A 27,465-nucleotide genomic window follows, 5' to 3' on the forward strand; every position below is an offset into this window, starting at 1 on the left:
CATGAACATGGCGTGTCTCTCCATTTATCATTTGTGTTTTCTTTTATTTCAACAGCATTTTATAGTTTTTAGCAAACAATTTTTATACATCCTTCATTAGATTTATATCTAAATATTTTATGAGCTATTGTAAATGGCATTTTCAAATTTTGGTTTCCAGTTGTTTATTGTTAGTACATAAAAATGTGATTGATTTTTGTGTGGTGTTGCTCTTATATCCTGAGACTTGCTAAACACATTTATTAGCTCTAGGAGGTTTTTTTTGTTGTTGTTGTTGTTTGTTTGTTTGTTTGTTTTTTTAGATTCCTTGGAATTTTCTACACAGAAAAAATTGTCATCTACGAAGAGGGACAGTTTCATTTCTTTTTTTCCAATCTGTATGCCTTTTCTTTTTTCTTGCTTTATTGCATTGGCTAAGACTTCCATAATTATGTTGAATAAGAATGACAAAAGTAGATATCCTTACCTTGCTCCCAGTCTTAGGGAGGAAAGCATTCAGTCCTTCACCATTAATATGATGTTTTCTGAAGGTGTTTTTATAGATGCCCTTTATTAGGTTGTGGAAGTTTCCTTCTATTCCTAGTTTGCTGTGAGTTTTTAAATTAGGAATAGATGCTGAATTTTGTCAAATATATTTTCTGCATCATCATATGTTTTTTCTTTTTTAGACTGTTAATATGGTAGATTACATTAATTGATTTTCAAATATTGAATCAGCCTTTCATTCCCCAGATAAACCCCAGTTGGTTGTAATGTGTTATTTTTATATATTGTGGATTCAATTGACATTGTTAAGCGTTTTTTGTGACTATGTATATAAAGGATATTGGTCTGCTGTTTTATTGATTTCTAATGTCTTTGTCTGGTTTGGGTATCAGGACAATGCTGGCCTCATAAAATTAGTCAGAAATGTTTCCTCGTGTTTTCTGGGAGAGGTTGTATAGAATTGGTGTTATTTCTTTTTTAGATAATTGTTTGAATTTGCCATTGAAACAGTCTGGTTGTGGAAATGTTTTTGGATGGTTTTAAGTACTGATTCAATTTCTTTAACAGTTATGGGACCGTTCAATTTGTTTCATCTTGTGGGGGTGGTAGTTTGTGGTTTTGGGAGAGTTGGTCCACTTTATGTAAGTTATCAAATTGATGTGCATAGTTTTTAAAAATTGTTCATAGGATCTGCAGTGATATTCTCCTTTTTATTCCCGATGTTAGTAAAATGTATTCTCTCTTTTTTCCTTTGTCAGTATCGCTGGAGGTTTATCAATTTTATTGATCTTTTCAAAGAACCAACTTTTAGTTTCATTGACTTTCCTCTATTTCTATGTTTTTAATTTCATTGATTTCTGATTTTATATTTATTCTTGTTTCTTCTTGCCTTGAATTTATTTGCTCTTTTTCTAGTTTGTTAAGGGAGAAACTTAGATTATTGATTTGAGACCTTGTTAATACTAGCTTTAAATATAAATAACTTTTTGTGGCTTATCTTTTGTTTCTTATATTTTATTAATTTGTATACATGTCTGAACTCTTCTATTTTAAACTCCTTAAGTACAGGTATCTTAGGTAATTAATCTGAACCTACCTAAGTATCTTGTACTGTGTGCTTAGTGAAAATTTCATAGATGGTTTGAATGGAATGATGGATGGATGAAAGGAAAGTAAGTGAAGGCCATGAATATAAATTATTGCAAAAATATCTTCAAAATGAAGACAAATATATAATAGGAACTACAAGAGTCAGTAATGTCAAGGGAAGGAAACAAAATAATTCACTTGTGAGGAAAAATTGTTAACACTAGTCTCACCTACTGCTGATAGGGAGTATGCAGAATCTCAAGGTGGTATACAGAACACTCACACTATGTTGCATCCAATACTTCCTTGTGGATGAAACAGAGAATTCTGTTTCCTAGACAAGTCAAGGGAAAAAAATTGATTTGTTCAGATAATGTAAGCAAAATAATAATTTAGAGTGAAAAGGAGAGGTGTCTCCTAGCAATCTGGGACTAGCACTATCATAAGAAGTGTAAGGGTGGGGCGTAGTATGGTGTGAACCACGAATTAATTCTCTTTTGGACATGTAAAGTTTGAGGTACCTGTCTTGCATCCAAGAGGAGGTACAGAATAAGGTATTAGACATAGCAGGCTAGAGCTTAGAAAACAGACCTGGCCAAGAGATATGAATTTATAATCATTGGCATAGAGAGAGCATTTGAAAACATGAGAGTGAATGAGATCACCTAGAAAGAGAATATAGAGTATGGGGAAAAAAAGAAAAAGTCCAACACCAAGTTCTGAGAAACCAACATATAAAGGCCAGGAACTGCAGTGTGAAAAAGTTAGCCTTTTCTACTCTGGTAGGAGAATTTCCTTAGGAATATCAATCCAGCAGGAAGATTTAAATGTGTTTCTTCTATAAGCCACCCCACCTTCCATAAACCTGAGTTCAAATCTATTAGGATACATTCAAAGGCAAGAAAAATTTACTTCTTAAGCAAGTTATTAACATGCACTTTAGGAGCCTTCCTATTAGCCAAATCATTCCGAATTTTGTTAGGTTTTGATCTAGATCAAGTTGGCAATTCTGTGAAAGGCTTGAATGATTTCTCTGCTTTCATATACAAATGTGTATAAATGGGAGGTCGATTAAATCCAGGCTAGATAAATATACAATGATGGGTCAAATCCCATTTCCAAATACAGTGCTCATTAAAGACAGCTTTACCTTTGCATTTAATCTATCAGCAAGTCCTGTTGACTCTACTTTCTGAAAATATCTTGAGTCTGTTACTTCTGTCCATCTCCCTTGACTTCAGACTAGTACAATGCACCAATTTCCCACCTGCCCATCTGGTTTCCCTTCACCCACTTTTTCCCTTTCCTTCATTCGCACAGCATCCAGAGTGATCTTTAAATAAAAAAAGCTATTATGAGCACAGTGCGTGTATTCCTCTTCCTAAAAGCCTTTTGGCATGCTACAAGGATGAACCTCAAAGACAGGTGAACCGGCCAGACACAAAAGGACAAATATTGTATGATTCCACTTATGTGACACTAGAAAAGTCAAATTCATAGAAAAAGAAAGAATGGTGGTTTTCAAGGGCCGAGGGAAGGAGGAATGGAGGTTTACTGCACAGTTTCAGTTTGAGATGATGAAAGTTCTGCAGATAGATAGTGGTAATGGTTGCACAACAATGTGAATGCACTTAATGCAACTGAATGTGTATTTAAAATGGTTCAAGTGGTCATTTTTATGTTATGTATGTTTTACTACAACAAATAAACACCTTTTGGCTGTTCATTGCTGTTATGATAAAGAGAGATTCCGAAGCTTGACACCATCTAGAAGGCCTGATGGAATGAGGCTCCATCCACTCTACCCCTTAGTTTCCATGCTCCAGTTACACGGGCTGCCTTTTAAATCCTTGACGATACTAACTTTCCTTCTTACTTCAAAGCTTCTCCCTTAATATTTCCTCTCCTGGAATGGTGCTGCCACGCAGCAGCCTACCCGGCTGTCTCCTTGTACCTGCCCCCAAAGAAAGGAGAGTCTGAGAGACGGATCCTTTCAGGGACTTTGCTTAACCTTTGTGTTTGCACCTTATGTCTTCCTGTTTGGTCCCAAAGATGACTGGATAGTCAATGACGGGTACAACTTTCCACGTGGAAAGCAACCTAAGACAGGCGCAGTTGAGTGGGGACCCACTGGAGAACCCACGGGGTTCGTAGAGGTGGGCACAGCCCCCCACCTTCCCTGGCTAAGGAAAGCCTCTGCCTCTGTGGCTGCATTCCTTCCCACAGCCTGCAAGGGAAGTGATTCAATGGTGTGCTCTCCATCTATCCATATGCATATAGGTTTTGTCCCTTGGGGAAGTTGAGATTCACAGTGCACATGCCTGCAGGCAAGGGTGATTGGCTTGAATCAGTTTCCTGTTATGGTGTATGGTCACAGATCTTGAGATTGACAAGCTTTATCTCCTTACTTCCCCACCGAACTAATAAAAGCTGATGCTAGGCCCCATTTGGGGCGTCCAGTCCTTGACACTGGGCATCCCTTGGTCTGCTTAAACTCTACTTATGACTACTGTCTTTTCTTAACCCTGCGCCGCCCTCCTCGCTCCCCACAACTCTCGTCGTGTGGGACGCGACAGAATGGAATGCTTTTCCTTTTCACCTGGCCAACTACTACTCATCCTTCTAGTCCTCCACTTAGGTGTCATTTCCTCCAGGATGTTTTCGGACCCCCTCCAATGATAGACCCTCCTAGTTACAGTCTTACAGCACCCATGCTTCTTTTCAGCACTTAGCACAGTTGTGACTCGTTATTCAGTATCTGTCTCCTCCAACATAATGCAAGCTCCGTGAGACCAAAGCCCACTCTGACTTGGTCACCTAACACTTTGCAAAGCGCCAGTGCTTAGTAGAAGTTCAGAACATATTTGTAGAGTGAATGTGAATGAATCAATACATGAATGAATGAATACTATCTAAAGGGTAAAGAACAACTTGTTAATGAAATTAGAATTACCACTTAAAAGAAGTATTAAAAAGGAAAAACAATATTTTTATTATAAGACAATACAAATTCCCTATACAACACATAGAAAATCCAGATAAAGCACAAAGAAGGAAATAAAAGTTACCCTATTTCACAACCCAGAGATAATAATTGTTACATATCTTGATATATTTCCTTCTAGTCCTTTGTGTGTACGTGTTTCATAAGGAAATAAAACACTCAAGTGGGATAACACCATATTTCCAATTTTGTTTTGTTATTTACTTACACCCATATTATAGGTAATTCTGAGAGTATCATTTGATAAATCTTTGCATCTTGGATTTTTATTAGGATTAATTAGATATACACTATGAACATGAAAAAATATGAATCACAAAACAGATGAGAAGGTTACACATCTCACCATAATTTAACTGTGCAAGAAAGACAACTGACTTTTTCTATAGCAGCTTAATGTTTTCAAAACTTCATGCAGAGACTTAGATTTCTGTGAACAGATATACATCTCTCAGTCCATATTTAGGTGTTCAGGAAATAATATTCATTTTTCTAGAATTCATCTTGATTTCTATTTCATTTAGCTGAGAGAGCCCATCTGGGACTACCATGAAGTAGTTAGTTCATAGAGTGCGAAAGCATTGGAGAAAAAGAATACCTGGCCTTTGATACCAGCTGTCTATGGACGCTCACAATCATCCTGTCTTATTCTTGTCATTGGTCTACATTGTCAAGAATTCTCATTTCTGTTTCTATGGGCTCTTCAGGTCAAAAGGATTCTTTTCCTACTGTAGTACCATATGTGAAGTCAGTTTTGATTGCAGGTAGAACCTGTGAATATTATGAGATTTCACTTCCCGTGATTGTTACATTACATGGCAAAGGGAGATTCTTCAGGTATGTCTAATCTAACCACACAAGAGTATTCTCTGGATGGTGGCAGAAAAGAGTCAGAGATTGCAGTCATGAGACGGACTGGACACGGGGCTTCTAGAAGAGTGGACACTGGCTGACAGCCAGCAAGGAAACAAGGACTTCAGACCTTCAACTGCAAGAAAATGGATCCTGCCGACAACCTGAATGAATTTGGGAGCGGATGCTTCCCAGTGCCCAGCCTCCCCGACACCTTGATTTCAACACACACACACACACACACACACCAGTGCCCAGCCTCCCCGACACCTTGATTTCAACACACACACACACACACACCAGTGCCCAGCCTCCCCGACACCTTGATTTCAACACACACACACACACACACACACACACACACACACACCTGAGTATTCAACCCAGCCAAATACCCAGACTTCTGACCTACAGAACTGTGATAATAAGTGGGCATTATTTCAAGCAGTTGAGTCTGTGGTAACTTGTTACATAGCAAGAAAAGTAATACAAGGAGATTACATAAAGGCATGGTTACCAAGATACCAGGATCATGGGACCACCTGCCACAGGAGCCCAGCCAAGATCGGCAGCCTTGCCTGAATGAGCACACCCGCCCAGTTAACTCATAATTTCATGAGCAATAATAATAAGAGGTGATTGTCGTCAGCCACTAAGTTTTAGAGTGGCTTGTTATGTAGTTAAAGCTGTTACAACTTCTGAGGTGAGAGAAGTATGGAATAATTCCTTTTAAATGAAAAGTCCCATCCTAGTGAAGAATATAGAAGGAACATGAGATCTGAACTTGAACCTGCCACTTTATAATAATGAGTTACCATCCACTTTATGAGTTACCATTTGAGCACTTACTAGTACTGTGCTAGGAGCTCTATATTCAGTATCTAATTTAATCCATACAACTCCATGAGATAGGTATTTCTAAGACTCGGTGATTCTATGCTATATTTTCATTTTGTGGAGTTAGGTAACTTTGATTACATTCACCATTCTATCAATTCTCTAGCCTATAAAATGGGGTTGATTATACTACTTAATTCACAAGATGATACTATTCTATAAGCTTTGTGAATTTCTGTGTAAATATTAGAAATCCTTACCAGCAGTCCTGGATTCAGTTTTCACATGTTATTTGCTCCTGAAACTCATCTATCGTGACTATTATCAAAATCCATAGTTATACTGACATAACACCTACATTAACATGTATATCAACACTTGATTTCTGAGAGTCAGCATTCATATGCGTCTGTCACCCTCCCGGCTTGATCAAGATATACACTAACCATTAAAAGGGCAGGAAAGAAAAAGGGGGCATGAATATAATCAAATTCACAGATTAAGGAAAGTTCTGGTTTTGGAATTGGAGAAGGGGAGCTAGTATTTTTTGAGGACTTCTGTTTTAGGCCCCATACTAAGTGATTTACTTACATCAGATGATTATAATTGAATGTGTTTGGAGTATGAGTAGTTTCATGCGTATCAGGTGATTCTACTGTGCATCCGCGATTGAGAACTACTGACATACAAAACCCAAAAAATTCTTGCAGAAATTCTCTAAGATAGGTTTTATGTCCATTTTATAGTAAAGACATGTATGCCCACTGACATTAACTAACTTTCCCCAGGTCACATATATTGTTAAGTAGGAGGAAAAAGCCCATTTTTTCCCACTTCACCGAAGTGACACAATTCTTGGCCAGAGGAGACAATCACTCTCACCAAATCAAGGGCGATGCTAAACTCAAGATTCCTACTAAATAATCACGTCCCTTTCATTGGCTGTATCCTCCATGAACCCAGTCCTTCCTGATCTCCTCACCAAATTTCTATTACCTGAATAACTGGCATGTTTTGATGGTAACCATATTCCATCTTACCTTATATTTGCACCTATATTTACCAAGGCCTCCCTGGACATTTATTTCCTAGTTGTCAAATCTGGTGACACGGCAGGCAAATCAGGGTAAGAGCCCTGGTTTTGGAGCCACACTCTCATGAGTTGGCCTCCTGCATGTACTTACCTCTATGGACTCGACAGGCCATTCTATTTTTTGAATCTCAGTTTCCTAAGCATAAAATGGGGTGGGGGGAAACGCTGTACTTAGGAAGGATTAGAAACATTATATTCAGTACACCTTAGATATTAGTACACCCACCCTAACCAATGGAAGCGTGTGGTCCATTAGTAAAGACAGTAGGTCGAATTAGACCTTTAGAGTTGACTTCTTTTTCGAACACAAATACCCTAATGTTTGGAAAGAATGAGGAGTCATAAAATCTAGCTAAGGTTGGCACTTCCACCCCTTCGGGTTTCCAAAATTTATTTACACATGATACTCTAGCCAAATCACAGGAAATCGTTATACTTTGTATTTTTCCCACCCTCTCTCAAGTTCTTGCCCTACACCAACCTCTACCCTTCCATTTAGGGGTGGAGTTGCAGATTTCATTTTAGAGTGGTTTGGGGGGGCCGGGGAGGGTACATCAGAAAGGCTCCACCCATTTCTCCTGAGGCCTGGAGGTGTATGCTTCTCTCTACCCCTCCCTCTCAAATATGCCAGGAGGTGGGCTGGAGGCTGGGGGAGGGTTGTCCCCTGTCCCTTTAAGAAGGGCCGAGCGCAACCGGGAGCCGGCGTTGCCCCCACCCCGCCCGCACCCTCGCTCCACAGCAGCTGCAGGCACTGCTCCGCCGCCCCTCCGTTAACAGAGTCCGCTCCCTCCGTAGGAAGCAAGTCGCCACCATGGTGAAGATCGTGACCGTTAAGACCCAGGCGTACCCGGACCAGAAGCCGGGCACGAGCGGGTTGCGGAAGAGGGTAAAAGTATTCCAGAGCAGCCCCAACTACGCGGAGAACTTCATCCAGAGTATCATCTCCACGGTGGAGCCTGCGCAGCGGCAGGAGGCCACCCTGGTGGTGGGCGGGGACGGCAGGTTCTACATGAAGGAGGCGATCCAGCTTATCGTCCGCATCGCCGCAGCCAACGGGGTAAGGGACGCGCCGGTGCCTCTGCGGCGAGTGCCTGGGCGCGCGGCCGTGCGCTACGTGCGGCCGCTGTCGCCCGCCCTCCTCCTTGCCCCGCTTAGGCCGGGCCATTTCCGTGCGTGGCGGCTTCAGTCTCCACCCCTTGCACCTCTGCGCTCGCTCCTGCTGGCCCGAAGGCCCGGAGGAGGTCGCCGTGTGCCCCAAAGTGGCCACTTGGCCGTGGAGAGCCGCGGTTCCGACTCCCTGGGGGCGGCGGGGCGCGAGCGGGGGAGCAGGACTTGACCTTGGGGAGCCCGCCTCCGCCTCCTGCCCCTCCCTCCTCATCCCTTCCTTCCTTCCTCCTTCCCTCCCCGGGCCTCTGACATTTACGTTAACCTTTCCTGAGGCTGAAGATACTGTTACAGAGCGGAGTGCAGTCGCCTTAACCCAGAAAGGTTAGAGGCCGCCGCCTACTTCTGAATCCCCTCGCATCTCGCTGGGGTTGCCTGCTATTCTGGTCTGGGACTGATGCTTCCCGCTGGCTCCGAGCCCGACGCTGTTCGGCAGGGTTCGAGGATGCACCCGCCCCTTCGTGCGTCAGGCCAGCAGATGGTTGCAAAGTCTCGCTCTCCACCCCCTAGTTTGCATTGGGACTGAGCTACTGCCCTTGTGAAGTCTGGTTGCTGCGGCTCAGGCTTTTAAAAAGGATAATTAGTCTTTGCCCAGTGGTGTTTCAGGATTTGTTCCACCGAGGAGACTGGGGCTGCATGTTTATTAGGAGAGAAACTACAGACCCATGGGCGCTCTTGTGCAAGCTGTTCTGGCAGGCCAGGAAATGAGTGCACCACCTTCCCCGCCCCTCCCCCACCGCTAAGGCACGTCAACTGACTTAATTGGGCAGATTCACTCGGATATAGAGTGAATCTTTGAAGTAGATTTTGCAGTAAACGATATGTGGAACGGTGGATTTATAAAATAGATAAATCGGGGCTGATGACTCACTTTTATGAAACTTTCTAAAGAACAAGTTTTGTTTCTATATTTAAAATAAAGTTTGCCTTATTACCCAACTCTTCCGAAACTCATTCCCTTTAATAATATTTTTATTCATTTTAGTAGTACTTTGTCTTGTTTTATTAACATATTGAGTGCCGTTTTGCCAAGCTTCATGAGGTATCTTGGGGTATCTCATTTATGCTACTGCAGCTCTCTGAGGTAGATGCTATTATGGGAATCTTCACGTTGCCAATGAGGAAACAGAAGCTTAGGCAGGTTAAATAGTTTACAGGAACTGTAATGGCAGCACTGAGAATCCCCTACAGAACTTCAACAGCTTCTGGGAATGAAGGAACACTTAAATCTAAAGATCTGTTTTCCATTAGTCTCCAATATCTGAACGGGACCCAATCTACATCTGCCTACCTGGGTCAAGCATTTATAAGTATCAATGAGAGAAGATTGTCTGCCTTTGTTTTCTTCATGCTCCTGAGTTTTCAGACAACCACGGCCTGGCTGTATCCCAATAGATCCCTTCATTTCCTTGTTACCACCTGTGTTGAATTTGCGTTTCATTCATTTCTTCAGCAGACACTGAGCCATGTATAGAGAAATGTGTGGAATGAAAAGAAAATTCAAACACAAGACTTGTCCTTAAGGAACTTAGAGCAAAGTGAGAATTGTAGGGATCCACCTGGAAAATAGTCCATTTGAGAGTTGTGTGGGGTAGGAAGAAATGAGTCAGTTAAGATTTAAAAAAAAAAGTTCTTAAAACCTTATCACCGTTTAGCTACTGTCCTATTGCTTTCTCCCCTTTAGGCCAATCTTTGTAAAAGTTGTCTGCACTCATCATCATTTGACTTCTCACCTCCTATTCACTCCCCACCTCATTGCAGTCTGGCTTCTGCTTCCTCTATCACTCCATTAAAATTCCTGTTGGCAAAGCTACTACTGACTTTCTGATTGCTAAATCCATTGAACACTTTTTAGGACTTTATGTTCTTTGACCTTCCTGTTGCATTTGGCACTGCGGATTTTGTACTTATGATGGGGGTGAGCCAGGCAGGCTATGAGAGTAGAAAACAGATGCTCCCTATACCTGATTCAGGCATAGGGAGCTGGGAAGTGACAACTACACCTAGACCTGAAGGTGAAGAGGTAAGAAGAATGTTCTAGATGGAACCAGATGTGAGAGAGCATAACGTTTTGAAGAGGTAGGTTGGAGGTTCCCTTACCCCCCGACTCAATATTTTTGTTTCGTACTAAAAAGAAATTTAACTGCTAAAAACATATTTTACAAGATACGTCCACATGCATTGCTTCATTTCCTCTCTACAGGAAACACTTCGGGTATTACATGTCCACAATCACAGAGTCAGGAAGATAAACTGGGAACTGTCTCCTCTGTTCCTAGAATGAGAGAGATGTCACAGTAGGAAACACAGACACCCCAGGACCTTGCTCCAAATACCAGGTTCCCACTAGGAGTGGCTGAGGACACTGCCCATCTGGGTGAAGTTTTAAGTAAATGAGCATTTGGAGAGAAGTGTGCAGACCTTGCCACTTGGGTTGAAGTTACTTTCTCACTATGAGATTGAACTGAAACCAGCTGATGGAATCACAGTATAAAGGAAGAGGCAAAATCCACATCAAGGCATGAGTTTCTTTGACAATTCACACAAAAAAATGAAAACTGAGCCAGTAGAATATAATTCTAGGACCAGCTGGCCTTTCCAGGGTCAATGGGGACAAATCATTAACTATCATCTAATTAATACCTTACTTTTTACGGGAAGTCACTTTTTACCATGGGATGGGTTCTTGAGTTACAGTGGAAGATGAAGCTTTGGCATAGACAATGTCATCCCGAAAATGCCTTAGAAAATTACCATATTGGAAAACAAAATGTGTAACACAATACATGTATATCTTTAAATGCCAGAATAACAGCACAACAAGATGCTCATCCTTTGAGAGGCTTGTGGGGACTAAGATTGAGTGAGGGCATGTGGTCATTGCGTGAGATTGTGACAGAATTGCCCATGCTATTTAAATCTCACTTTATCCCCTTTTCTCTCCCTGTCTGTTATTTACAGTTAAATTTGTGCAAGATAAGTACATGTGCGATGTGACTACACTGCAAATTATTGGAGCTGCTCAGAACTGTACATATGAGAAGCATAACAGTCATAATTCAGCACATGCAGTTTGGATTATGCCCTGTGGCTTTCTACTTGGCTTATATTTGAAATTTCTGTTAAGGTTCCCTGTCAAGGCCTGGCTTTTCATTGTAGCTCAATTTTGGCTGCTCTGGGAGATGACACGCTAAGGTGCCTCCCAAAGTGAATTTGATGTACACCCAGCAGCCTGCCTTTTAAGTCAAATAATTTGTGCAATTGCATAGTTTGAAGTGCTGTAACAGAGACTTTTAAGTCAAATAATTTGTGCAATTGCATAGTTTGAAGTGCTGTAACAGAGACTCAACAGAGATTGAACAGGATAGAAGTGTTTCTCTGTCTTGTGGGGTAGTCTGGGTGTAAGCAGGCCAGGACTAGTACGGTAGATCCACGGTGTCAGGCCCCGGCCTCCTTCACTCGTGTGGCTCTGCCATCTTGAAGATGTTCTTGCCGCTACCTCCACGTTTCAGCTCGTGGGCATGGGAAAAAGATGGAGCCAAGTGCTATATTCCTTTAAACAATCTGGAAATTGCGTACCTCTGTCCTACTCACAAACCATTAGATTAGATCTTCCATGCAGGCCACACTTACCTGCAAGAAGGGCTGAAACATGTAGACTTTATATTGGGAGGCACATGGCCAGTGAAAAATGGGTGGTTTTCTTGCCTTAAGAAATAGAGGGGCAGCTAGAAATTTCTGCCATGGGCCACCTCTTTGGTCATGCAGATAACCATGACCACTCTTCTTCACACCCATAAAACACATCATTCTTCCCCAGGGGAGGTGCCCCAAATTCCCTCCAATAAATATGTATAAGTGGAGCAGTCACCAGCCATATTGCTCACACTCTTTCTCTGATGGGGATGCAGGCTCCCTGCTCTGGAAATGGAGTAGGTCCACAGGGAGCCCCGGTTCGGCCCTCCAGAAGGAGCTCTTCTCTATCCTCCGAGCTCACTTAGTACTGGGCATTGGAAAGCAGGTGCTAAGAGCGCTTTTGGGAGCTGCACAGCTTACGCATCCTGCTTCCTGCTGGTGAAAGTCGCGGGGGTAGAGGGCAGGGGTTGCTTTTGCAGACCAAGTTTGTGGTTCTTTCACTACATAGTTACTTCAAAAGCATATTAGGCGTCTGGCCAATTCTGATCAGTTCCGTGTACTGATAACCACAGTGAAAGTTCTCACCTAGATAGAGTTTTGAAGCCTGAAAACTTCAGCTTTTATTTTCTGGCCTCTGTGCTCTGTCCCTCCCTGATTTTTCCATCACTGACGGCCACCTTGAGACAGTAGGAAGATCTAGGCTGGGTAAGAAAGCAGTACCCTTAATTGGATCTTTGCTGGTGGGTTAGTTGTCACTGTCTTACAGAGAATCCTGGTAAAGGTTTGAGGCCACAGTCTTTCCTGCTACACCTGCTGCTTCAGATATAGCTGCTTTAGCTTGGGTGCACAATTGGCGTCATCTGAGCTCTGCAATTCCACAAATTACTGGACTTGGGTAACACAGATTGCAAGTGACAAAGAATACCTGCTTTAGAAGAGCCATAACCTCTCTATCTGCCTGCAGACTGGCTCGTCCTTACCTGAGCTCCTTTCTGTAGTGTGGCAAGAAGCAGACAGCACGCATTCCTGTTCTGATTTCTCCCGACCATTTCCCTAGAGCTACAGGTTTGGTTGGCCAGTGATCTACCTTCCAAGGTAACAGCAGTAACACTTTTGCCATGGCATGAAAAGTATGCCGATGCCACATATTTTAGATGTGGTTTTCTAACAGTATAATGCATTTTTTATTATTCGTTAAAATGTAGGTATGGCTGCTATAACAGTTTCAAAGTAAGTTACTTAACCAGCATAAACGTTGATAGTAATGGAGCCCTTTCTGTGATAGACTGGGTATGGACAGTCCAGGGCTGGTATGTGGTTCTCTTGTGTAAGGGGACCCACGTCTTTGGTTGCTCAGCTTTCCTAAGCAGGTGGCTCCTACCTGCATGTCCAAGTCAGCTGCCTATGACCATATAGTCATTCCAGCCAACAGGAAGGGGCGAAAGAGGAAGGAAGGCACTCCCTTCTCAGAGACTGCACATAATTCCATTCACGTTGCATTGGCCAAAACTTAGTCTAAGACCTCCTCCAGCAGCAAGGGAAGCTGGGAAATATCAGTGTGATTCTGGGTGCTATGTGTCAGGTTAAACGTTGGGATATTCAGCTAAATGAAAGGGACCATTGATGTTAGGGAACACCCAACGGTCCTCACTATCCTAAACACGTCCAAATTCGGTGAAAACCACTTAGTCCTTTTCAGGTGATAGAGTTACAGAGAGAAAACAGAAGCTTAATTTTATATAGGTAACTGGATTTTTGGAAGAGACCTTGACCATCAATTCTTCTAACCACCGTCTTAGAAAGGACCCGAAGGCACAAACATTTCCATTCTGTAGTACTTTTAAGTAAACTACTTTATTGAGATATAATTTGCATATCACACAAGTCACCCATTTAAAGTATGCAATTCAATATTTTTTAGTGTATTCACAGAGTTGTGCAATCATCCCCACAGTCTAATTTTAGAATATTTCTGTGACCCTAAAAGAAGCCCCATATATTAGCAGCCAATCCCTCATGCTCCCCTATGCCTTTGGGCCTAAGCAACTAGTCTACCTTAGGTCTCTATAACTGCATGTGGGTGGATTTTACATAGACTGAATGTCCAGTTTGGGTTACCAGGCAGAAGAAGTTACTTTCAGCAAGCAAAGCCCCAGGAGTACGAGAAGCAAAGGTAGCGGGTTTGTGTCAAGAACAGGAATTAGTGTCCCAGGCTTCTGTGTGTATTATCCTGAGCAATGGAGACACAGAGTTGAAGAAGTCCCTGTTCTCAAGGAGTTGGAGGAAGATTGACACACAAATAAGCAATCACCACTGGGTATTATAAGAACCATATACATACATTACATAAAGCAAAAGAGATGGCTGTGGAGTCTCAGGGCCGGGCACCTGTCCCAGCCTGGGGTGGGACTGTTGGTGGCAGGGCGTAGTCTGGCTAGTGAAGGCTTTCTACAGGAGATGAGTCTGTTTTTCTCAGCTGGCTCCTTGTCCACAGTAGACCAGGCTGTCAAAAAAAAAGGAGGAGAAATTTCTCCCGGAGAATAGCTTCTTCATTTTCATGAGTGTAAGCAATCCGATTTCCTTTTTTACAAACATATTTGAACTTATATATCCAAATTAGTGTTGTACCCTGCCAAATCACCACTCTGGGAACCGTACACTTATTCCAGTGATGCGTCTAGTGCTCAAAGCATTTGAAACTCCTCTATGGGAATTATTTCTCAGCCAGTCGGTTTATGGGTCACCTAGGAAAACCAGTCACATTATTTTATAGTCATGCCTCATTTTTCACCTAAAACGATGTAACAAGATTTGATCACCCACTTTATTCATTAGACATGGCTCCAACCAATTTTTGTCTCTTTCCAAAGTTCAAATCTATTCTCAAAGGATGACATTTGTTATGATTGAAGACTTTCAAAGAAAGTGCCACAGATTGTAAAGACAGTTGCCCGAAAAAGAGTTCTAGAAATGTTAGTGCGATGTCAGCATTGTTTGAATAAATATGTTGGTTCCCAAGGTGATTGTTTTGAAGGAGATAAGATTAATTTAGATGAAAATACCCCGGCGTAACTGTTTAAAATGACTGACCATATTTTATACTGTTCAAGCACACTGCCCTGTCAAGAGGGTCTTAGAATGGGTTTCGTGCTGAGGGAGATTCTGGCATCTTGCTTTTCCTTTTGCAGCCTTCCACGGTGGCCTGGGGGCCTAGTGTTCTTCCATTCTGGTAAACATCGAAAATACATTGGTTAGGCATTTAGAAATTGTACACAATGGGAAGGTTTGTTAAAACACAAGTAGACAAAATGGCCCTGACCCAGGATGAGAGAGTCCTGTCAGCTCTAAGCTGCAGAATCCAGAAACCTAGCTGTTAAGCCTGTGCCCACTTGACACTGAGAGATCGTCCCATGGTTGCAAAGAGGCCAGAAAATGGAGCTGGGATGGCGTAACTGGGTGGGGCTGGGGAAAAACCTTTTGCTTAGTAATAAAACTATTATGTTATACCACCTCAACAGGACTTTGAGAAACGCATTCTGTGGAGCAAAATGAAATCCATTTAAAAATGAAGCAGAAGGGAAATAAGTGAAGGAAACTCAGGTGGAATCAGGAGTAAGGTTGGCACCTATCACGAAAGACGAACTGCCTCCCTGGGTTGGGCCACACAGCTGGTGCCAAGCCTTCTGTAGTCAAATCCATGAGAAAAACACTTATCATACAGCTCACTAGCCAGTTCCCCCATATACAGGTTTGGTGTAAAAAGACTCATAATATCTGCCTTGAAAGGTTCATGTAAGGATGAAGTAAAATTTCTAAAGTGCTTATAGAGCCTGGCATTGTAAATGTTTAGTAAACAGAAGATTCTGATGATTTTAATGATTATTATGATTACTCCAAATGCTGAGGCCATTAAAGGGCAGAGGAGAGGGTCTTCTGTGTCCCCACCCCTCCCACCCCCTAGATGTCCTATCCTGTCTTGGTCCATACAGTATCCCTTGAATTTGATCTGGAGGCAGAGGTTCACAGTGGCTGTAAATCTCAGTCGCGGACCCATTGACCTGAGGCCTTCCCCTCGCTGGTATCACCAGCTAGCAGTGGATAGCTGAAGATAGCTATTTTAGGATGGGTCTTTGGGATGGTTACTTGACACGGGCCAATGTCAGGCTCTTAATGGGAAGCTGCAAGAAATGTATGCTGGCGTTGCCGGAACCTCCTGGACTGCACGGATTTGTTCATTCGGCAAGCATTGTTGAGCACTCTATGTGCCAGGCACTGTGTGAAATGGTTGAGTGTACAAAGGTGAGTAAGACAGAGTCTTTGTTTTTAGGATGCTCATGCTATAGAGGAGTTAGAGGTAGTTATAGTTAATATGGTGTGAATACTAGTGTATTAGTTTCCTCTGGCTGCTGTGACAAATGACTACAAACTGGGTGGCTTAAGACTACAGAAATTTATTTTCTCACAGTTCTGGAGACCAGAAGTCTGAAATCCAGGGGTTAGCAGTGCTGCGCTCCCTCTGAAGGTTCCAGGGGAGAATTCTTCCTTGCCTCTTTTAGCTTTTGGTGGCTCCAGGTGTGCTCCAATCTCCTCCTCTGCCTTCTCATGGCCTTTCTGTATGTCTGTCTTTTCCTCTTCTGTCTCTTTTAGGGACACTTGTTAATTGGATTTAGAGACCACTTGGGTAATCCAGGATGGTCTCGTCTTGAGATCCTTAACTTAGTTACATTCTCAAAGACCTTTTTATTATTAATAAATAAGTTTACATTCTCAAGTTCTGGGTGGACATATATCTTTGGGTCAGTGGGTAGGGGTGGCTAGCAATTCAACCCACTACAACTATATGAGAGGAGATTTTCAGGGAATCATGGGAACACAGAGGAGATCCAACCACCTCCACTTTGAGGGGGAAGAGAAGAATAAGGATGTCTTCTCTTCCAAAACAAGGTGATTTTTGAGGTAAGTGCAGAATGATGAAGACGCATCAGGGAAACCCTCGCCGAGAGATGAAGTGAGAGGAGGCTAGGCACAGTCCATAGTTTAATGCATATAGCTTATGCCTTTGTTGTCCTTTTTAAAAGTATACTAAAGATAACCGTTGACAAGAAGATTCTAGAACTCTGTATAATCCACAGTGCTTCTGTAGATTCTTGACATAATGCCAGATGGAAGACAGGCCACTTGGTGGCTCTCTCAGTCTTACCAAGTAACTTTGTTCATGGTGATGGATTGGAATTGAAGGGTTCAAATCTCAGTTGTACAATTTACTGTGCAATATCAGTAATCTGCCTAATTGATCTAAAGCTCAGTATTCTCACTTGTAAAATCGGATTAATTCTAATAGCTGCCCTACCAGAGAGTTTTATGAGAATTAAATAAATGGCATGCAATGGTTTGGGGAACTGGAACGTGCATCCCAAAGGTGAGTTGTTAGGGTTGTTTTGAAATTCCACTGTTGCTTCAGGAAAGTCACCCCACTGGATTAATTTAAGCCTCCTGCCAAAACAAATCTCGACATGCAGTTTTATCTGGCGTCTCTCAAAGTTCAAAACCCAGATGGCTAAAGAATAACCAAAAAGTAAAGATATCATGCCATTTTGAAGATCTTAGTGGGATATCAAAATCACTTCTTTTACATTAGAATTTTGTTGTAGTATAACTTTTGGTGTCTGACAGACTTGAGTTTGATTCCTGGATATACTATTTATTAGCTGTTTCATCTTAGGCAAATTGAACTCTTTTTCCTTACTTATTTGTAAAGTTAAAATAACATCACAGAGGAAATAATAAGGTAAGTATAGAAAGTTACCTAGCATAATGCCTCACAGAGTCATAATAAAGCAGGCTGCTACATGGGGCAGTGGGGATTTTGATAGGAGAAATACAGACACTTTTACACTTCTCTTTGTTAATAGTCCCCTGGCCACCTCCCCACCTTCTTCATTTCACTTTTCTTCTTAGCTTTGTCAGTGACCTATCAAGATTCTCCACTGCTGTTGGCCTATCAGTTTCAGAACAGAAATGCCTGTCTTACAGAGAGTGTTTCATGCCCAAGGTGGGGTGGGGACCTGTTCTACATAACTTTAGATTTTCAGTAATACGTAATCAGACTGAGACTCAGTTATTTCATCTCAAAAGAACACAGTGGCCAGGCCCCAAATAAGCAAAATTGTCCCTGAGTAGCTTAAGTACGATTCAGAGTGTTGGTATTTGCATACTAGGTCTACCCATTGGGGCATTAGGCTCCTGGGTCTAGTACATGGTTGGGTCTGCTTGCTGCAGCCACTTCTCCTGAACAATATTTGAAGGGGTGTTTTCCATCCCTCAAACATTTATTGAGCATTTTCTCATTGCTCAGGATCGTGCTATGCATTTGGGGAATACACAGTGCATAAGTCAGTCTCCAGCTCCCTGTGGAGCTTGTTGTCCAGTGGGCATCGCAATATAGTGTGACAAGTGCTTTGGGTGTCACTGGGAGCCCTAGGGAGGGACGCATGGACAGGTTGTTAGGGGAGATGTATTTGAGCCAAATTCTGAAGGATAATGAAAAGGAAGCCAGGAGAAAGAGATATTCTACACAGAGAGAGCGGCACAGGCAAAACAAGGAGGCCATTGTATTAGGTTGGTGCAAAAGTAATGGCAGTTTAAAAGGTTAAAAGTAATTGCAAAAACCGCCATTCCTTTTATACCAGCCTAATGGAAGGTAAGCTCATAGGCTTAGGATATTAAAATAGAACTCATCTTAGCCCCTGCACTGCAGGAAGGGAGGAGGGCGGCCAGGCAGCCAGTGATGAGTTATTACCACACAGGTCCTTAACTCCTGAGGCTTTTCCTTTTATACACAGGCTAACCTAAGACCCAGTCTGAGAGTTATCTTATGACCCCAGTGGGAAGGGAGAATCTTGGAGACTTAGGTAAGCAAACCTATAAAGCTATTTATAAGGGGGAACTGGTCACAGTATTTGTCCATTAACACATTAGGGCTCTATCAGTTTGCTGAGACTGTCTTTTTTTTTTTTTTTAATTTATTGGGGTGACAATTGTTAGTAAAATTACATAGATTTCAGGTGTACAATTCTGTACTACATCATCTATAAATCCCATTGTGTGTTCACCACCCGGAGTCAGTTCTCCTTCCATCACCATATATTTGATCCCCCTTATCCTCATCTCCCACCCCCTTGTCTTTTTTTTTTTTAATTTATTGGGGATAACATTGGCTAATGACATTATATACATTTCAGAGGTACATCTTTATAATACAGCATCGGTAGACTCCTGTGTGCTCAGCACCTAGTCTGGTCTCTTTCCGTCACCATATGTTTGACCCCCTTTGCCTCCTTTGTCCTCCCCCACCCTCTTCCCCTTGGTAACCACGATTCTGTTGTCTGTATCTATGAGTTTGTGTTTTTGTTTGTATGTTTGTTTTGTTTGCTAAGACCCTGTCTTTAACCAGCAGATTTCATGACATAAAACAGTCTATATATGAGCTGGTGTTTTCATCAGGGCAAGTCTTTTCAACTTGCGTTGGTTGATCTAAATCCATATTGTAGAATGAATGATGCACAGTTCACTAAATTAAGTAACACACTTACAAACATTTACCCAAAAAATGGATATACAGTGTGGCTATGACTGTTACCTATAGATCTCACTGTAATATTAGAGAAGGGACTGGGATACGGGTCAGCCATGATCCTCTCTTTCCTCTTGTTAGCTTTAGTCTGTCTCTCTCTCTCTCTCTCATCACTTTTATACCCCACACTGAAGTTCACTTCCTGGAATGAGCACCACGAATGCCTCTGTCTCTCTGCCTGCAGTTACCCAGTGCTCCCCCTGGAAGCGGCACACAGGCTGACCAGCTCAACTTCCTTCTCTATTGCAAGTTCTGGTTCTGTTCCTCATTATTGTTACTCAAGTCCTTGTGCCGTAGAAACGTCTAAAATGTTCTCAGGTGGAGTGCACTTTGTTGTAGGTGCCTTGTGCTTTGGGAAGGCATCTGTGCTGACGGGAGTAATTTCACAGTTGAGGTTGGTCTCAGGAGGGGAGACCACTTACTTGACTGCTGCCTGGAAAAACTCACCTCCGTTTATCAGAAATGCTCGTCACAGAGGTCATTTAACGCTCTTACTTCAACAGTATAGCCGGCCACTCCACCCTTTGTTGGCTTTCCACTGTACTCAGTGCCAGGTGCCAGGGTTACCAAATGAGTAAGGTGCTCTTTCTCCTCACTACCGAGCAAGGGAGGAGGCTTGTTGTACATACCAAGGCATGGCACGTACTGTGTTATTTAGTGATCAAAACCAAACACTCTGGGGCAAAGAAAAGACTGGTCTACCCGAAGGCCTGTCACTCAGACCAGCCACCCTGCTGCAGAGGGATCAGCTGTCTCTGGAATTGTCCCTATTTTACAAGTAAGAAAACTGAGGCCAGAAAGGCCATGTACAGCCAGAAGGTGGCAAAGGCAGGATTCACACGCAGGCCTGTCTGACTCGAAAGCCCTCTGCTTACATCAGGGACTGTAGAGTCCCTCCTCTACCTTTTCCCTGCCTGGCCCGTTGTAGATATTGAATCCACTGCACAGACTGACCCATATCTCTGATTCTCTCCTGCCTGGGCTCCTTTGCTTTAGTGATCAGCCCTTATCAATATCTCTTTCTATTTTGGGGAGTCTTGAAGAAGATGTCCCCCTCTTTGAAGATGGCCTTCTTCATTCACTTCCTTTATAGCTGGACATCCTAGTTTGGCCAGGCCACATTGTTGGAAAAATCCTTAATGATGAGACAGAGAATCACCTTACCTTTCCTCTCTTCTTAAAAGTTCAGAAATCTCGCCACATATTAATTATTTGTTAGAGGGCCAACCGCTGTCTGCCACAAAACTCCAGGGTGCGTGATTCCCACTGTGTCCCGGTGAATGGGACTCCCCTGGAATTGTGCGGTGCCGCTGGAGCCAGTTAGTGCGCCCCCCTGTGAGGCTGTGGGAAGTCTTGCTTGTTTTTCCGTTTTCCACCACAAGAGGGAAACATACAACCATGAATGACTGGGAAATAAAGCAATTCTTTAGATCTCTTTTTACTGGAGGATTTTAACACATAGTTTCTGGTAATAGCCAGAATATGGGAAAAATATTCTGTTCGTTCCAAATTAATATTCTTAAAGGATGTAGATTAATGTTTTACGATGCTCCAAAAAGGAAATAAGATAAAAGATACATACGTATACAATTTTTATGTGAACCATATAAATTGCTGTTTTTATAGGTCAAAATGGTTGACTATGAGTAATTTCTAATAAAACGGGAGTCTTCCTCACATATGCATTATGTATGAAAGGGATTGCTAAACCCTACCCATATTTAAATTGGGGAGATTGTTTTCAGATTTAACCATAAAATTAAGAATGGTCTTTGTGGACATGGGGAATACCTTCCATAACTTCTCTCTCTCCACCGAGCGCTCATAGTTCCCTTGCAAGCTCCCAGGTTAGTACTTTTTACTCCATTTTTAAAAAATGATTTATTGGCTTACCTATCTCTCCTTTTGGACCAAAATTTTCTCGACAACTTGAGTCTGTCCTCTTTCCATGATGCACAGTGCCTGGTGAAATGAATGCAGGAAGTCAATTTATACAGTAAGTGTTGGGTACATGGATGGGTAAACAGATGGACAACAGACTGATGGATGCTAGAGGATGAATAGTTCAAGTTTATAAATCCAATGTTTATTTACTTTTTAAGTTTTTTGTCTAACAAGCAAAACTCCGAGGCAGCTGTTTGGTTTTTAACTTCAGAATATACTTTGGGATCTTATTGAATCTGGGAATTCTGTACAGCTCTAAGCCATCTGGCCCTTGTAATTGTTCTGCCCTCTCCTTTTCTTTAAAGAACATTTCCTAACTCTATTAAAATGCATATACCCATAAATAGTTATGAAACACAGCTACATATTTCAACACTGATTCAGGGCAGTAATAAAAGCTAATGCTTAGGTAGGGCTTGCAAGTCACTAGCACCAGCCATTGTGAAACCATGTTTATTCACTCATCATATCTTTATACAACAAACCTATGTAGGTACTATTTTCTTTTTTATTACCCTCTTTAGGAAATACATTTTTAAAAATCGAGGCATAATTGACATGCAACATCATATTAGTTTGAAGTGTACAACATAATGATTCAAAGTATTTGTATGTGTTGTGAAATGGTCACTACAGTAAGTCCGAGTAGGGACTTTTCAAAATGGGGGCATTGAAAGGTTAAGTAGTTTGCCCAAGGTCACCCAACTAGTAAATGCTATTCTTGCCTGTCTTCTTGCTGTTGACTGAGGTTGCTCAGAGGGGAAGGGGATAGGGGGTCTCCTCATTCTTCTTCTTGCCTGGGGGGGGCAGCATGTGGAGCCTGACTCAGAGCTGGCAGGGGGGAACCAGGCACTACAGAGCCCCACTCAACACAAGGAAGAGCTGTAGGGTGTGCAAGTGACAGAAACGCAGTCAGACTGCAGAGAGCCGCCAAGAGGACTACATCATAGGGCCGTATCAAGAGGGGTGTCTCTTGAAAGCCAAGGGTGGGGTGCGCAATGGGGCCTCACAAGAGCCTGAGACGGGGGAACCAAGGCAGCTCCTCTGTCTCTCATGTCTGTTTATCTCAGCACATCTGCTTCATTTTTCTCTGTCTCTGTTGACTCACTTGTTAATACAACTTTGTGTGTGTGTGTGTGTGTGTGTGTGTGTGTGTGTGTGTGTATCCCGTTATAAACTCATTTACTGAAACTTGGATGAATAGTTCAAGTTTATAAATCCAATGTTTATTTACTTTTTAAGTTTTTTGTCTAACAAGCAAAACTTTGAAATTATTCAAGTTTTTTTCATATAATCTAATAATGATATTATTAGATACTTGTGTAGGGCGTCCTACAACAGCTCTGGTTTTAGAACTTTCTGTATATTATCTCATTCAATCATGATTGCAACAACAAGTGAGGTTGGGAGACTTTTTTTCTCCTTATTTTTATAGATGAGGCAGTAGAAGCACAGACAGGTTAAATAATTTGTCTGAGGTCACACAGCTAGTGATTGGCAGAGTTGGGCTTCCAAGCCTGTCAGTCTGGCCTTAGAATCCATTCTCTGATGAACTTTCTGCATCTGATGATTTAAACATAAATATGGTACAAAGTTTTCTTGAATGTTTGAATGTTTCTAATTTTTTTTCTTCTTTTTTTTGGCGGTGAGGAAGGGGAACAGGACTTTATTGGGGAACAGAGTGTACTTCCAGGACTTTTTTCCAAGTCAAGTTGTTGTCCTTTCAATCTTAGTTGTGGAGGGTGCCGTTCAGCTTCAAGTTGTTGTCCTTTCAGTCTTAGTTGTAGAGGGCGCAGCTCAGCTCCAGGTCCAGTTTCCATTGCTAGTTGCAGGGGGCTCAGCCCACCATCCCTTGCAAGAGTCGAACCGGCAACCTTGTGGTTGAGAGGATGCACTCTAACCAACTGAGCCATCCGGGAGCTCAGCGGCAGCTCAGCTCAAGATGCCGTGTTCAATCTTAGTTGCAGGGGGCGCAGCCCACCATCCCTTGTGGGAGTCGAACCAGCAACCTTGTGGTTGAGAGGATGCACTCCAACCAACTGAGCCATCCGGGAGCTCAGTGGCAGCTCAAGGTGCCGTGTTCAATCTTAGTTGCAGGGGGCGGAGCCCACCATCCCTTGCGGGACTCGAGGAGTTGAGCTGGCAACCTTGTGGTTGAGAGCCCACTGGCCCATGTGAGAATTGAACCGGCAGCCTTCTGAGTTAGGAGCATGGAGCTCTAACCGCCTGAGCCACCAGGCCGGCCCTGGTAGGAACTTCTTAAGAGCAAAGGTTCATCTACCTTTTTTTCTACTCCTCCCCCCCACTCCGTCCCCCAGAATGTGAAGACATTTACATATCATTACATCATTTTGTAGTTTGCCGAGGCTTCCATAGGCATTCAGTGAGGTCTTCTTCACAATACCTGTGAGGCAGATATTATTATCCCACTTTAGAGGTGAAGAAATGGAGAATCACATTTACTGATAATCTGCTGCACACTGGACACAGTAGTGTTTTCATGTATTTTGCTTAATTCAATTCTCAGAAGAACCTTGAGAGCTATCTCCTTTTTACAGGCTCAGTTCAATTAAGTAACATGCGCGCAAGATTGTACCTCTCATACATTTTAGAGTCAGAGTCAAGCCCTGGCTGCGTCTGGCTCCTAAAACTGTGGTCTTTGCATTATCCTGCAGTGCCTAGCCTGGGGCTGGCCTTCAATTCATGCTTGCTTACTGTTGGTTGGAGAAAGCAATGACCAGTTCCCACTTGTGTTTCCTGTCACTGGGGTCAAACACCCCAAGCAGCCAGGGGCAGGCATGTGGAGCTGTCATAAGCGCAGGGCCTCAGGCTGGGGGCCGGGGGGTCTGATGATTCCTGCTGCTTTTAGCCCAGGTTGTAGCTTTCTTTTCAGTGCTTGCACCTAGAGACAGGGTTAGCAATTCCATCCCCTATGTCCATTCCTGTGGCATTTGCCAAAGAAGATCTCTTTGGTGTGAAGAGGTGAACCTGTTCAGGCCCTGGGTCCAGCCTTTGCTTGAACCCTGGGACATAGTCGTTAGCTCCCCAATAAATATTGATTGGTGGAAAGAAAGAAAGCTAGATGGAATGAATAAAGGCTTGGCAAGTCTACAGTTTCTGTTGTGTTCTACTGGGAAGGTATCATTGCTGATGAGAATGGGAGCTGGAGTCTTTGAGACCGGGAGTGAAGGGGTTCATAACTCTGCCCTAGTGAAATTGATTGGACCCAAGACCAGTATGAAAGTTCCTTGTCCGAAGGGAGTAATCCTTAAATCCCCCATATGGTTTAAATGTAATTTGTGTCATTGTGAAGGAGTACTGCCAATGCAGGCGAATTCATTAGGCCAAATTGGGTTCGCTATGCTCGACAGTAACGTTTCCGAAGATGAAGTTCAACCTTTGCTGGAGAGCTAAAACAAATGAGTTTCTTAATAGCTGCCCCACTTAGTCTGAGCGTCTTAGGAAGCTTAATGTTTTTAATGCCTCTTCCTTTTTACCACACTTCACAGCCCATCTAACATTGCTGCTTCTGGTAATATTTTTATATGGGGTTGAGTACTATAGTGTCCGTAAAATTATAACTCAGACCCATTTTTAGAATAGAAGCTTTTCTAGGGCAAGGATTATATCTTTTTTGGTTTAGTTTTGCATATTGACAAACGCCATGCCAGACGTATGTAGTTGCTGGAAACATTGCTCTCTGTTTTTGGGTACAGAACTCTTTTCTCTGGAGCCTTAGATACGGTATGCATTTAAATTGCTGGGTGTCTTTGACATGTGCAAGAGCCATGAGAGCTAGGACTCTTTCCCAGTCCATGCCGAGCTGTAAAGCTGACTCATGCGCAGGGAAATAAAAAGGTGCATATGCCCACACAGATGTTGCTACCCTAGAGGGAGACACTAGTTTCACCTACTGAACTCATCCCACAGGTTAGACATGTTTCCCCACAGGTCATCCCATGTTTCCCCGGAAATAAGACCTAGTTGGACAATCAGCTCTAATGCATCTTTTGGAACAAAAATTAATATTAGGCTCAGTCTTATTTTACTATAAGACCCGGTATAATATGATATGATATGATATGATATGATATGATATGATATGATATAAATAATAATAATATAGTACTGGGTCTTATATTAATTTTAGCTCCAAAAGACGTGTTAAAGTTGATTGTCCGGCTAGGTCTTATTTTCAGGGAAACATGGTATGACTTCTGGATGCTCAGACACTACTGTCTAATTCTGTTTGCATTAAATAATTTTTTAAATATAAAGATGGCCCACTGGGAAGGTATATTGAAAAGCCTTGAAATGAAGCAGCACACAAATAATGAACTCCAAGATGGCATATCAAGTATTTGAAAAGTTAAGACTGGAAGAGCACCAGCTTTATTAAATTGGCAATAGCTACTTTAGAAACATGTTTCTTTAACCTTTAAGAATCAGAATAGTTCCATTTGGAAGACTTTCTGTATCAGTCGGTTTTTAGATAGTTAGAAACTGGTGCTAGGCCCAAACACAGGCTTAATTCTAGAAAAGTGCAGCTTTTACAACAGTTATAATGGACAAAATATTTTTAGAAACAAGTTTCGGTTCACAGGAACACCCACTGATAAGCTGAAGTGTTCTAGTATCTGATGTGGACAGTCTTCAAGGAAAAAAGCGAGCATTTGCCGTGCTGTGAAACAAAACCTGTTGGATCTCATTCTGTGAACGAGCCCACGTTTATGCTCATATTTTTTGTGTTGAATATCTATTTTGAATTTGTGTACTTACACCTTGATTCTTCATAATTTCTCATTTTATGGTATGGATGAACCACAACTTGTAAATAAAAGAAATAAGCGTGTGGGAAAGAAACCCAACAAAACGTGACTCTCCTAGTTCTAGCTTTAGAAAGAGCTTCACTGAGAGAGGCAGACCACCATCGGAGAACATGCTAGAGTGTGTAGGTGGAGAAGCTTTGGTTGGGAGTGTTAGAGCATCCTAGTGACAGTGTGCCCCTGAATCTACCCTGGGATTTCAAGATCTCCTTAAGAAAACTAGCAATTATGTGGTTGGTTGCTCTGTTATTCCCAATGAAAAGATTATTGGGTTGACATTGCATGAATCTGGATCTATTATTAAATATGTCAAGACATATATGCTGGCTTAATTTGCAAGTCTATCTAAAACCGGAGGAAACTTGGCACCGGACTTAAAAAACATGAGTTTAAAGAAAACGCGTTGCAGTAATTTGAAAAACAGTGGGTGTGTAAACTACTGTTAGCAAAGCAAACTTACTTTGTAAATTAATTTCTAAGGAGTTTTAGTTTTAAAAACTAAATAAGAAGTAAAAATAAGTTATACAAAGTAATTGTCTTTTGGCCAACTGGTTTTCTTTCTTTCTTTTTTTTTTTTTAAAGATTTTATTGGGGAAGGGGAACAGGACTTTATTGGGGAACAGCGTGTACTTCCAGGACTTTTTTCCAAGTCAAGTTGTTGTCCTTTCAGTCTTAGTTGTGGAGGGTGCTATTCAGCTTCAAGTTGTTGTCCTTTCAGTCTTAGTTGTGGAGGGCACAGCTCAGCTCCAGGTCCAGTTGCCGTTTCTAGTTGCAGGGGACACTGCCCACCATCCCTTGCGGGCGTTGAACCGGCAACCTTGTGGTTGAGAGGACGCACTCCAACCAACTGAGCCATCCGGGAGCTCAGTGGCAGCTCAGCTCCAGGTGCCGTGTTCAATCT

The 27,465-nt window shown here is 42.3% G+C and overlaps 1 protein-coding gene across 1 annotated transcript in view; it reads left to right on the forward strand.

Annotated features, from left to right (window-relative positions):
- Positions 1 to 7,961: 7,961 nt before the first annotated feature.
- The window catches only part of PGM1 (phosphoglucomutase 1), a 54,353-nt gene continuing 34,849 nt past the window's right edge, over positions 7,962 to 27,465 (forward strand). The window contains exon 1 of the mRNA XM_033115185.1: positions 7,962 to 8,418. Within this exon, the coding sequence (XP_032971076.1) occupies positions 8,173 to 8,418 (246 nt within the window). The 5' untranslated portion in view covers positions 7,962 to 8,172. The remainder of the gene's footprint in view (positions 8,419 to 27,465) is intronic.

This window comes from Rhinolophus ferrumequinum, chromosome 9 (genome assembly GCF_004115265.2).
Source record: "Rhinolophus ferrumequinum isolate MPI-CBG mRhiFer1 chromosome 9, mRhiFer1_v1.p, whole genome shotgun sequence".
In the NCBI taxonomy this organism is placed as follows: domain Eukaryota; kingdom Metazoa; phylum Chordata; class Mammalia; order Chiroptera; family Rhinolophidae; genus Rhinolophus; species Rhinolophus ferrumequinum.